Raw genomic sequence first — 13,926 nt, forward strand, 5'->3', positions numbered from 1 at the left:
TTTTTTTTTATGAAAATGAAAGACGATTTTCTTATAGTGAATAAATATTTTATTGAATTATATATTGTCCATTCTGGTCCAATACCTTTTGCCATCTTTCTGGCAGTAGCATGATTTCACGCTCATAAAATTTTTGTTCTTTGCTGGCAAAAAACTGATCCAGGTGATTTCTGACTTCCTCATTTGAAGTAAAGGTTTTACCGTCTAAAAAATTTGGTGGAGATTGGAACAAATAATAATCAGAAGGTGCCAGATCTGGAGAATATGGTGGATGTGGCAGTATATTCCATCCAAGTTGTAAAAGCTTTTGGCGAGTTACCAAACTTGTATGAGGCCTCGCATTATCTTGGTGGAACACTACACCTTTTCTATTGATCAATTCTGGCCTTTTCTGTTTAAGTGAATCATTCAATTTGTCCAGCTGATGACAGTACACTTCAGAATTGATCGTTGTGTTTTCCGGTAGAAGCTCAAAAAAAAAACGATTCCTTTGAAATCCCACCAAACAGATAACATCACCTTTTTTTGATGAATATCGGCTTTCGAAGTGCTTTGAGCCGGTTCATCTTTTTTACTCCATGATCTCTTGCGTTTAACATTGTTGTAGACAACCCCTTTCTCGTCCCCAGTGATGATGCGCTTCAAAAATGGATCATTTTCTTGACGTTTGAGAAGCAAATCACAGACGTCAATGTGTTGAACTTTGAGATTAAACCTAGGCGTTTCAAATGATCATGAATAGTCGAATTCGATAAATTTAATCTTTCAACGATCTCACGAGTTGTTATTAGCCGGTTTGCATCAATTAATGCCTTTATTGTGTCTTCATCAACTCCAACTGGCCTTCCAGAACGTCGTGCATCTTCAACATCAAAATTGCCGGATCGAAATTTTGCAAACCAGTTTTGGCACTGGCGTTCTGTCAATACATCTTCTCCATACACATCGGATAATTTTTTTCTTGCTTGAGAGAGGCTATTTTTGCCTTTTCGATAGTAAAAATGTAAAATATGCCGAAAATGCTGCTTTTCACTTTCCATATTTGATAGGGCACCAACCAAAAACTACTGCGTAGAATCAATCAAACTTTTTTCACAAGCAAGCCTTGCTATATCAGCTGTCAAAATATATAATGATTATGCGGATTAAGTGTGAAGTTGGCTGCGAAAAAATACAATTCCTCTGATGGGAAAAAACGAAATTACTTTCCGAACAATCCAATATATATGTAAGTATATATAATTGCAGATATAATTTGAACTTAGCTACTCTTAAAATTTTTGTAAAAATTAATTGGATATTAGTCCATTTATCATTTTGTATACTTCAAATTCGCGTTCTACATTATTAGAAATAACTTCTATTATAATTATCATCTAAATTTTATTAATCGGTAACTTACATACTCCATAACTCCAACAATTGATTACATCCAATTCTCTTATGTAAAAATAAATATTGTATATTTTACCTTTTTCAAAGCTATTTTTTTATTAAATCTTCTTATAATGTAACCTGTAACCATTCCAATAATGTATGGACCAATTCGAATCCATGGTGGGATATATAAGACATCTACAAGTCTGTGCTGTTCGTCTATACTGTAATAATATAAAAGTGTTTATTTACTTAACTAGTTTCATAATTAATAAGATACTTTATAACTTACGTCGGAACATATTCATAAATGTATGAGGTATAACCGCTTGATATAACCGAGACTATCAAAATTGTACCCAGTATGACAACAACCGCGTAAAAATATCTGAAATTTATAGTTTTTATTTATTCAGATACATGCGTTAAAAATATGTAACATTCTACAGTCAACGATCGTTTAACTTACACAGTTGACAGAATTAAAAGCGCCAGACCGATTATATAGAATTGCATATCGTTGGATAGATACCAACTCCAGGTCAAGCACTACAAGAAAATTTCTCTTTTGAATATAACTCAGAATAAGAATATTCTCATATACTTCTGAGTGTGATGCCAAAATTATATTATAACTAAAGCTGTATTCCAAAATTTTCTGGCAGTACTGAAAATCGATAGTTTACATTACGTGCACTATAAATTTTCAGTACTGGCAGAAAATTTTGGAACATAGTCTAAATTGGCGTTTGTACCATCGTATTAACACCAAACAGATTATGTATGTACAAGACATTTCTCCACCAGTATTTTGCGCAAATTTCGTGCTGTCTCTCCTCAATGTAAAATTGCGAAGTCTTATCGTACCAAGATGAGATCAATTGCGCTATTCCTATCATCATTACATAAGCCGGTGTCAACCTTAAAAGAAATATCTAGATTTAAAAACTATAAAGAAAATAATTATTATTATTTGGTTCATTGTTAAATTGCATTTGTAACTCGTATTTTCTGTTATTTTATTCACATGTATAATTGATGCTGTCATGCTTACAGCGTCGTCTTTATTTTTGTGTTCGCATAAATTTAAGATAACGTTATAAACGTACCGGATATATCTCTTCATTATGCTGACAAAGAATTTGTTTATCTTCTCTTTGTAATTAATCGGATTAGTTCGTTCCTTGTCTATTTTATTCTTTAGATACGTGTAAGTCAATAAAAGTCCGCTTAAAAAGAAATAAGTGTCAACCGATACGGTTGAGTTGCTGAATACTTGAATGAAGACACCTTCGGCCAATCTCAACGTCCATATTTTATTGTCTACATAAGTATACCAAAATTCGTTATGTATGAAAAATGACACATCAGGAGACGTAAGTAATCTTAGTTCTGCAATTTTTGTGTCAGTACACTTACCAAAATATTCTATCGTGAAAAGTATGCTATGCAATATAATTAGCCAAACCATGGACAGAAATCTTATGCCGTGAACGACAGCTATTGCTTCGGTGTCCAGTTTTGTGTTAAATAGCATCTTCGTATTTGTGTAAATGGAGAAACACATTAGTATATCCGCGAATCTATTTTTCTTACATGATGACGACAAATCTGTCATTTGCATCTCCTCGACCGCATTTTCTACATTGAAATCACAATTTAGAATGTGTATTCATTAACAATTGCGAACAATGTTTGCTGGTAAATACAAGGAAACTATTAACAAGCAAGTAATTGAAAAAAAAAGATATTGTACTGTAGAAATAAATAATTAAAATAAAATTGCACGAGAGAATAAATATCTTCTTTGCATTTTGGAATTTTATGAAAATAATGATTCCAATTTAATAAAACTGTTTTAGTGTGTAAAAGATAAGCGTGATTTTTTTTTTAAAGTACGAGGAATATAATAAAAGCAGTATTATGAATAATCCATTACCGAAAAAGCTCAAAAAATCTTACAATTAGTTAGACATATACTTACTAACGACAGTTTTAGTGTTTGCCTTTAAATATGTTTGATAAATGAATATATCGTATATCGTACCGCTTATCATCATGGCAAAGGTAAGCACTAGAGCAATACTGAAATGATAAAATTGATATATGCAAATATCTCTCCTATCGCTTTCTCGAACTCTCGGAAGAGACATAAAAATTTAACGTATATTATTATTTTGTTTGTAAAGTTAATTTTTTTTTGTCTTAATGTCGACTTAATGTCGTGTGTGTTTTCGACATACCATATGAAAGGTATCGCACCATTTAACAGCCATTGGTGATCATCCTTTAAGTCTTTTACCTGGATCAGGTTGAGATCCACGGAATACAGATCATTGACTAAAAGAATTCTGTCTCGAAATATACCTTCTAGAATGAAACTTATATTATTCGTGGAACAAGATGCGGGCAAACAGAGGCCGAGCGTAATCAGATCCTAAAATATATATAAAATTTTTTATATACAATGTATATAAAAAATAATAAAATGTACATAAATAAAAGTACCGGAACTCTTAAATATCTCGAAATATATATAAGTTTTATAAAAAAATATTTCAAAGTTATAAAATTTAAAAAGATTTATTTATACTAAAAATGAAAATAAAAGTAACAACTTTCAAAAGCTGCTGAAAAACTTTCAACATCTTGACAAATGTTATCAAGGTTATGAACAACATTAAAAATTTTATGTCAGATATCTTAGATAATATGTACTAATGCCGATGGTACGGTAACTTTTAAGTCATAGAACTCAAAAAATACTCAATGAAAAATATTCTGTTATAGCGTTTTGAAAAGCTTTCGAGATGAGCTAATAATACGCAATGAAATAATATAGCTGAAGGCTAATTTGTATTTCAAATTAAAAAGTTGAAAATATTTTTACTTTGTAATTCAAATACTAATTAAGATTGACAGTATTTTTTGTATTTTAAATATTTTAATATTGTATTTGTCTAGCCCTGCTCGCACATATTCATTTTTCTTACATTTGTACTATGTTGCCGATAAAATTAAAGAGGACGTTGCATCAATATCACCGATAGATTTTCAAACGTTTCCGTAATATTTCAGAAACGTTTCTTGCTGACGGAAGCAAACATTTTTACATTGCCGCAACCTTGCAGAGACTTCTCAGAAACATTATGCAACGTAACTACTATAATTTCAATGTTTTAATGTTATATTCATGTATATATAAACACAAATTTTTCTGTGCTGTCAGAAGTTCCGGTACTTTATATTTGCTTATTAGTATTTTTACATGTTTTTCATAATTTCACATTGAAAAATTTGGATACTCATCCATTAGAGAGATCACGTAAATGCCATATGAGCTGTAAGTCTATTTTAGTGTAACTTTCTCTTTTTATGACATTACACATGTCACATGACCTAAAGACTAAATTTAATATATTTAAACCCGTTTGCAATAAATGTTAGCGATAAAATTTCTCTAATTTTTTTGCATTGATTTGAAAGTGCACTAAGAAAAAATGTACTAATTTTAGTAAATATCGATATAAGGATCCATAATCACAGAGATGTGTCATTATTAAAGATAGCTCCAAAGAGATCCGAAACGTGTAATAATGAATGATGGAACACATAATGGAAATTAATCTTTGGATTTGAATTTAATCTCAGACATCTTCATCGGCCATGACTCTCATTAGTTTTGAATTTATTGTTTATTTTCATTTTTAAGATTGTAAGTCAGTTAACAATGCAATGTTTAGTATATTTTTATATTTTGTATTTTTGAGGTACCTTTAAAAGTTTAAATCTTAGTATACTTATTTAAATATTTATTTATCATAAATAAATATTAAGTTAATGCTATTTAAATAAATAATTAGTAAAATTTAATATAATTTTTCCCATGTAAATAAGATTTATTTAGATTGTAATATAAAAAGATGCATGAAATGTTCGATTTAGAATTGCCCAACATATATTGTTAAAAAATTGGACTTAAAATAAAAATTTAAAATCTAAAATAAAAAACTATTGATTAAAAAGATGATATACTCTAGATAATTTCAAGAAGAAAGAACTTACTTCAGTAAACATATTGATGTGATACTGAAGAGTACTGTTGTGTCTAATGTAGGCAACAAAGTAATTCAGTTGGAAAGGTGGAAACTCATTCTGCGGATCGCGGTATCGCGTGTTATTTAATATGTGCCGTTTTGCGATCTCGAAGGGACTCCTGTTCATTATATCGAGGCATTGACTACGACTGCCCAGCCAAAAATTATTTCCATAAAGGAAACCTGATTTGAGTTCGCCACTGGAATCCAATGCTTAAAGACAAAAATACACAATTGTTATTATATTTATGTAACAACATTTTAGTATATAGTGTTTCTTATTCATTGCTACTTAATCAGTGAGACTTTTATTAATTGCTAAAAGCAGGATTACTATTAATTACAAAAAACAAGTCTTTTAGTGTATTCGATCTGAGCGGGTGTGCACCAACTTTTTGGTTGGATTAATGACATTGTATGCTCTCCTAATATGTAACGTCAACCAAGGAGAATATTGCCCAACCCAAATCGTTGTAAACTCGCTTGAATTGAAAACGTTGTTAGATATCTTGCATTATTTAGGTGTTTTTTAATTTTACTAATTTTAATTCGTCGTCTCGATTTGATTCAATAATTATTACAAAATATAATTATATAATTTCAACATCATTTTGTGCATTTTTATTATTATGCATTTTACAAACATTTGGAGAGATATAATAAAAAATAATAGTTAAATGTTGTAATAACAAGTATGAAATATTTTTGTGACAAAAGTAATATTACGAAGGATAATTTTTAATCACTCTGTTTCGTGACTTATTACTAACTTTCACTCAGATTGCTTCTTAATATTAATGATAGTGTTAAAAAATATTTAAAACTCGATGTACATATAGAAATATATCTAATTGATTAATTGTATACATAACAGAATGTGTACTCTTAGCTATAACGTTCTCCAAACTACAGATATACCGTAACGAACAAAAAGTTGCCTCAAAGACAGATGGTACAGAAGGTAAAAGGTAGAACATTCCATTTGCCATTACTTTTACAAAAAACGTTGAATAAAATATGTTCGAATACTGATCTAATAAATAAAAAAAGTGAAATATATATTTTAATCGAGATATTCTGACAAAATTTAAAACTATTTGGGAAAAATTGGTAGATGTAAAAAAAAATATTTGATGCTTTAACATGTAACAATTCTCTTTACAAACATATTATACTGAGATACTCACGATAAATTATGTTCGGAGGAAAATATAGAATTTTTTAAAATAAAAGACGAAAGTGAATCTGTTTCGAATCACAATGCTACATTACTGAATTCGAAAATTGAAACACAAGAAACAAAAAATAATGTAGAAACTACTATATTAAGTAATAAAGGTGAAGCAATGTTAATTCAGATAATTGATGATAAGAATAGTTATTACGAGCAGTATACTATTTATCCTTTATATAAAAAAAAAATCACGTAAAAGTATTACCGCCTTATTTCAAATGTTAAAAATTCAAGAATTATCCTTGGACAATCCTGATAAATTTTTAAATTTATTGTGTTTTCCAGATTTATACCCTTTTGGTATTAATGCACAACATGAATCTAGACGGATTAAATTTCATCATCATGAATTTATTAAAGTTCGTTTGACATATAAACATCCCTAATTCAGACTAAAAATCAACAGTACTTATTTTATTTTAAATAATGCGAATAATCGTCAAATAGCTTGTGATATTTACCATAAATTGAATGTAACTAATTTGTTATACGCCTTCAGAATATTTGCAAGCAATGTATGAAGATTTATTAGAATCTAATTTGAGTACGATATTTTAAGAAATACGAAACAATACTGGTGTAGACCAAAAAATGACTTAAATCGTACAACATTACGGACCTGCGACATGGTTTTTAATATTAAGTCCGAGTAAATGGAATAATTTAGGTCAATACATTCGTGAAATAAATGGATGGTATAATGATGATGGTATAATCATCTTGTACTAGTGTTCTCATTGTAATTGGTACGTGTAACTGGTGCGGTGTGAGACTGCACCCCGAGTGTATGTATGCCAAGAGAAAACACTATAAGTGTCTATAAGTCGAGCAATGCTTGATTTTATTTGTTCTGAAGATCATCCAATTGGAGAAGTTACATTACTTTTGACGACGAGAATATTAAGGTAGAGGTATATAGCATTTTCATTTTAATTTGGATTAAAAATGCGCCAATTATTGGTGAATCTTCTGTTGAAGAAATTTCTAAGTTTATTTTACAATATATAAGTTGCAAAATACCGAATAAAAATATTTCTCCATTATTATATAAGCGAGTTAATACGTATCAACAACATAACGATTATTGTCTTCGTTCTAAGAAAAGAGGACGAAAAATTGATCGTGTATGTCGTTTTGGTTTTCCACGTCCTGTTGATTGTTAGAGATGTTGTAGAAGTTTGATAGTAGGAAGGAAACAATTAAAATATAGAAATAGACTTTATGACCTTTTCCGAACAGATATTGAAGTCAGTATAAACGATTATAGTCCTATTCTTCTTACTGCATGGGAAAGAAATATGGATATATAGTTTCTTGTGTGTGTGTGTGTGTGTGTGTGTGTGTGTGTGTGTGTGTGTGTGTGTGTGTGTGTGTGTGTGTGTGTGTGTGTGTGCTGAAAAATCTACGATTCTTACTGAATATGTTACTAAATATATTAATAAAGAAGGAAAAAGTGAATTATCCGATTCTAATCTTGAGAGTAAAAATTAGAAAAACAGAAAAGGCAAGCTATCTTTGGAATATTGGTTTACGATTCATGACTTATAGGGAATGTGGAGCTCTTGAAGCTGTTAATGCATTGCTAGGTATTCCTTTATATGGGATTGATCGAAATACGAGTATTAAATGGTTAGATGTTAATCAAATACGATACAGAAAAGTTAAAAGTTGTAAAGAAATTGAAGCTCTTGACGTAGATTCTACAGATATATTTTGTCTGTCTATAATAGATAATTATTATCCATACAGACCGAAAGAATTTGAATCGACGTCTTTATACGAATTTGTAAAATGGTATGATATTACGACAATTAAATCACGAAGTAAAAATATGACGTATTATAAGATGAACAATGGTTATTATTTTAAACGACGACAGCGTGGATATCTTATTAATTATTATATAAATATAATGTTAATAACCGGAAAAGTATTTTTTTTTTATTACTTCTTATGTTTAAACCATGGCGAAAAATAGAACAGCTTAAAAATGGATGTAATATATATGCAGAATCGTTTCACAAGATAGAATTATATCTTGTTTAAGCATTGCAGTATCATGAAAGAATGGAGGAATTGCAAAAAGCATTAGAAATAGCATGAGTCACAAGATGATCCTGATAATCCGATAGGTGTTCAAAATATTCAAGCTGGTAAAGCAATGCAAGATTTTAAAGATCTTGGTAATAAATGTAATCAAGAAATTGATACATCTGAAATGATGATAAAATTAAATGTAGATCAAAAAAGAGTATTTGATAAAGTTACTAGTACCGTTATATCAGATAAAAAAATTATTACAATTGTACGTTAGTGGAGAAGAAAGTACCGGAAAAATTTTCTTGATTAAAACTATTAAATGTTACATGAAACAAAATCTCAGCAAGAACACTGCTATAGCGGCATCTACTGGTAACAGTGTTTAACATTGATGATTTGACAGTACATAAATTGCTTCAATTATCAGTTGAACATGGTAATATTCCTAAGTATAAGCCATTAGCTGATCACGTTTTAAAATTTTTACGAGCAGATCTCAAAGATGTTATTCTTTTTATAATTGATGAAGTATCAATGATATCTAATTTAACTTTAATAAATTTTTTTAATAAAAGCAATCTACGAGTGCCATCTACCATCGAAAATATGAAAAGAAGATGACTTTTCAAAGCGATGACGTATCTTACATAATTTTAACATTTCGGATTTCACATTACGATATCTCTGTTTGTAGGACACGTAGAGGTAAAATAAGCGGTTGTTATGTTGGAATTCAAGCTGTCGATTGAGCTCGTATTCAGAACTCGATCGGTCCAACCTTTATTACAAAACCGATAATTTCGGATGCTCGCAATTCGCTGACTCGTTTATTGAAATAATAAGGTGATTATCAAACTTATATTATATTTTGAAGTTTAGCAGTACCAAGTTTTTTAAAAAATGTTGTTATTTTAATAAAATTTTCTCATTTTGTGATGCTTTGTCTTTAATTTTTTGAGATTAAATGTTATACGAGATGTATATAAAAAATTCGTGCACTGAATTTTATTCTGCCAACGTGATGACGCTGTAAGCTTGTACAGTAGTGCAACGTCTCGGAGGAAGTGTCCTTAATAGAAATTAGGTCATGGTCAAGATTTCTGTTTTTTGTGTCTGTTTTTATTAACGTAATTTAAACTTTTGATCGTATTGGCGGAAACGAAATATTTTAGCTGAGCAAAGAACCAACATCAAATTTCTCATAAACCTTGGCAAAAACGAATCCTGGATTTACAAGTATGATTCTGAAACAAAAAGGCAGAGTAAAGAGTGGAAGCACCGTGGTTTGTTTCACACCAAAAAAGCGCGCAAGAGTCGTTCAAAAATCAAGATCATGCTCATAGTTTTTTCGATATTCGTGGAGTTCTTCATCATGAATATATTCTAGAAGATGAATCTGTTAATGCAAAATTCTATGTTGAAGTCTTAAAATGTCTACGTGAACGTGTGCGACAATCCGAATTGTGGATGGAGAATGCATGGATTCTGCATCAGGACAATGCACCTTCGCACACCTTCGTTACGCGCGAGTTTTTGGCCAAAAAAAATATCATTACCATAGACCACCCTCCCTATTCACTTGATCTAGCACCCTGTGACTTTTACTTGTTCCCTAAAGTAAAAAATATCATGCGGGATGAACATTTGTGGCTGTTGATATCATAAAACGAGAAACGACGAAGCTCCTAAAGAAATTAAGAAAGACATGCAGCACTGCTTTCAGAAATGGGAGAAGCGTTGGATCAAGTGTATTCTGTCAAAAGGAAAGTACTTTCAAGGATGACCACATTCCCATTACAGAATAATTTAATTTGGATTTTTGGTAAACCGAGTGAACGAACTTTTTGTACAAACTCGTATTCCATTGTAAATATAAAAGATTCTTGAATAGAAAGATAAAGGTATGTATCACTTTTTCTCGTTACAAAAAATTTTATATTATATGTTGCAAGAAAATATATATTCTTTTTGCAATTGGCGCAATTTAAAGATTTTATTTCATTTTTTTTTAATACATACATACTGAGGGGTAATTTATAATAAAAAATTAACAATATTACCATTTAAATTATATTATTTATGTAACGGTTTTTTTTTTAGTTTATGTAACAATTTTGTATGAGTTTATGGGAGATGCACTTGGCGTTTTTTTTTAAAGTAACTTTGTTTAAACTGATCAGTGTGAACTTTTAGAATATAATAGTAAGAATTACTGGAATAACATTAGTGCAGATATTTAATAGTTTATACTACTCTCTTTAATAGTTTATACTACTAATCATTGAATAGTTCCAACCAATAATGTGTGAAAATGTGTAAAATTTAAACTAATAGTACTGTACAATGTATACAATATTTTTGAATATTTCTTGCAGCATTCAATAATGTATATTCTTCGGTAGGTACTGTTGTTCATTATTGCTGAATAATATTGTTAAGCCATGGCAATACTTAGAATTTTTTATATTATTCCTCACAATTTTTATGAAAAATTTAAGATTTTCTTAAATTTTGTACAAATTGAAACATTGTTCAGAAAAAGTTAGATCAAAATTGAAATTCCCAGAAAGTTTCATATCTTCAAATACTGAATTATTTACAGAATCTTCATCCAATTATTTTTGACAACGGAGAAATTTTGCATGTTTTTTTTCAAAATAATCAAAATTATTTCTGTTATATGTCATGCTTCATTTGTACATTACAATTATATTTAACATTAAATATTTTTTTTTCTATACGTGTTCCATCTTTTTCACAACATCTTTGATCGGCTATGTTACAAATATTCATTTAGGATAGGTGATTCTTGAAAGAGCAGTTCCTGTACGATTGTAGAAAGATCAAGTATACTAAGTGGAGATACATATTCGAATGAATGATCGCATTGCAGCATCATAAAATTAGTTCTCGTATATTCATGAAGGAAACTTTTTTTATTATAATTTTGTCGCGTATCCTCTGAAATGTGATGCTAATCAAAAATACTTATTTTTACAGTAAAACTTCAGTTAAATTTCAGTAAAATTTCAACGAAATTTTTTCCACCACTATTACACTGTTACACTACTTGTGAACTACTATTACACTATTTTCACTAGTAATGATACTATTAGTGACACTAATAGTTTTTTTTCCATAAGGACCAAGCTCTTCAAAAGCAAAAGATGTCCAAAATCAGTATATAACATCTATAATAGGTCCAAAATTAGATATGTTTTGGATATTTTATGGTAAAAGTTATTGCAAATGTACATCCTATCGACATCCATAAGACGTCTGACGGACATAATTTGGATTTCTTATGGACATCCCAATGTTCAGAATCAAAAGTCTAGTGGATGTACAATGGACATCCATGTGCTATTTGGGTATATGATACTGACAATTCTCTGATTTATTTTTTTTATAAACAAAGATAAAACAAAGATTAAGCAACAAGATTGATTTAGTTTCGGAGTTTAGTTAATTCTCTAATAGTATAATGAAACAACTCAACATGAAGTAAATGCGAGATTATTCATGTGATTAACTTTCTTGACTTTGATTTTTGACTTTGCATTTACTATATCGATCCAATAAATATCAAAAATTAATCATGATTAAGAATAAATTTTAAAACTTTAAATACAAAGCGACTTCCCGGTCCGAGTGTTAAGATGTTGAACTACTATCTAATATACATTCAATTAAATTGAATTAATATTTCAGAAATAAATTGAGAGCCGATGAAATTATCGGATTCACACAATCAATCTGAAACAAATAATCCCCCCAAATTCTCCCAAATCTTAAAAATAAGATAATATAAAATAAATTAATAATAAAAATATAGAATAAATTTTACTTACTTTTTAAACCCCACAGTATCCGTTGATTGACAGCGTCTAGGAAATCTCGTAATTCCGTTGCACATGTTGCCGAACCGAGAAGACTAGCTCTCGAAGCGACAGCATAGGCGGGTAATAAATGAATAATATTGTTCTCGGTAGAACTGTGAAATTGTGCAGAAACGCAGAATAACGTGGCGAAATAGCAGATATACGAAATAAATGCGATATAATGCATGTTTTTGAATTCAAAAATTACAATCACTTTTACTTCCCCGTTAATGCAAACTGTGATCTATATCGTTCCCGACCATGAAGTGATCAATTTCAGAAATACAATAGAGTGAAGTGTAAAGAATGTTTTGCTTACGTAAAGAATTTCATTAATGCACAGATCTAGAATTATTTTCTTTGCCGAGATAAAGAAGACACGTTTATCCCGATGAATAATATATTAAAAATGTGTTGTTTAACTTTGTCCTTGCAAACGTTAGTGTAATGTTTTAGAGTTTTATTAGAGAATAGAATTTCCCATTTGATTTGTATAATGCAGATTAATATTAGTCAGTGTGAGATTCGACGACTGGGACAAGACTGGTTTATATAGAGACAAGTTAATGGATTTGTAGTGGAAAACGAAATGTCCTCGACCGACAACTTTTTCTTCACGTCGTGACGGAACCCCATCACGTTACATATACAGCAACATTTGACATCGACATCTTGAACAAATCTAGCAATCTAATAAAAAAACATTTTTTTAATGAAAAACTAATCAGATATTTTATAAATTTTTGTACTATAATTCTGTGATTATGATAGTGATTATAAATAACAAATCGAAGGACTCTTTCTATACAAAACAAATAATAATAAGTAATGGGTAAGTAAGAGTCAACACATTTCTTTGAAATTAACAAAAAAAAAATATATTATAATTAACAGAGATAAAATTACATAACGCAAAAATTAGAATCGAAATTACGAAAATAATTACAAGTTACAAGTTTCGGCTACCGGATCGAGCCCTCTTCAGACATTAACATAACGAAAAAAATCGCAGAATGAAATAAATTATCGCAAATGATCACATATACAGAACATTCATAGTTCGGGTGAATCTTGATGTGTCGGGTGAGTCGAGTTCAACATTATGTCCGTACGATTGAACTATCAATATAGTGATTATCTTATGACATTGTAAGATCCCTTACGGAAAAAAACTATTAGTGTCACTAATATTGTCATTATTACTGAAAATAGTGCAATAGTAATTTCGCAAGTAGTGTAATACTGTAATAGTGGTGGAAAAAATTTCGTTAAAATTTTATTAAAATTTTACTAAAGA

The 13,926-nt window shown here is 29.8% G+C and overlaps 1 protein-coding gene across 1 annotated transcript in view; it reads right to left on the reverse strand.

Moving 5' to 3' along the window:
* Nucleotides 1–13,028, reverse strand: part of LOC108756235 (nose resistant to fluoxetine protein 6-like) — a 28,439-nt gene extending 15,411 nt beyond the window's left edge. Inside the window, exons 1-10 of the mRNA XM_018499870.1 lie at nt 12,600–13,028; nt 5,443–5,687; nt 3,621–3,814; nt 3,362–3,462; nt 2,797–3,018; nt 2,487–2,700; nt 2,133–2,298; nt 1,847–1,926; nt 1,670–1,765; nt 1,472–1,601 (exon numbers count right to left, since the gene is read on the reverse strand). Of these exons, the coding sequence (XP_018355372.1) occupies nt 1,472–1,601; nt 1,670–1,765; nt 1,847–1,926; nt 2,133–2,298; nt 2,487–2,700; nt 2,797–3,018; nt 3,362–3,462; nt 3,621–3,814; nt 5,443–5,687; nt 12,600–12,816 (1,665 nt within the window). The 5' untranslated portion in view covers nt 12,817–13,028. The remainder of the gene's footprint in view (nt 1–1,471; nt 1,602–1,669; nt 1,766–1,846; nt 1,927–2,132; nt 2,299–2,486; nt 2,701–2,796; nt 3,019–3,361; nt 3,463–3,620; nt 3,815–5,442; nt 5,688–12,599) is intronic.
* Nucleotides 13,029–13,926: the final 898 nt, after the last annotated feature.

This window comes from Trachymyrmex septentrionalis, unplaced genomic scaffold (genome assembly GCF_001594115.1).
Source record: "Trachymyrmex septentrionalis isolate Tsep2-gDNA-1 unplaced genomic scaffold, Tsep1.0 scaffold97, whole genome shotgun sequence".
NCBI classification, from domain to species: domain Eukaryota; kingdom Metazoa; phylum Arthropoda; class Insecta; order Hymenoptera; family Formicidae; genus Trachymyrmex; species Trachymyrmex septentrionalis.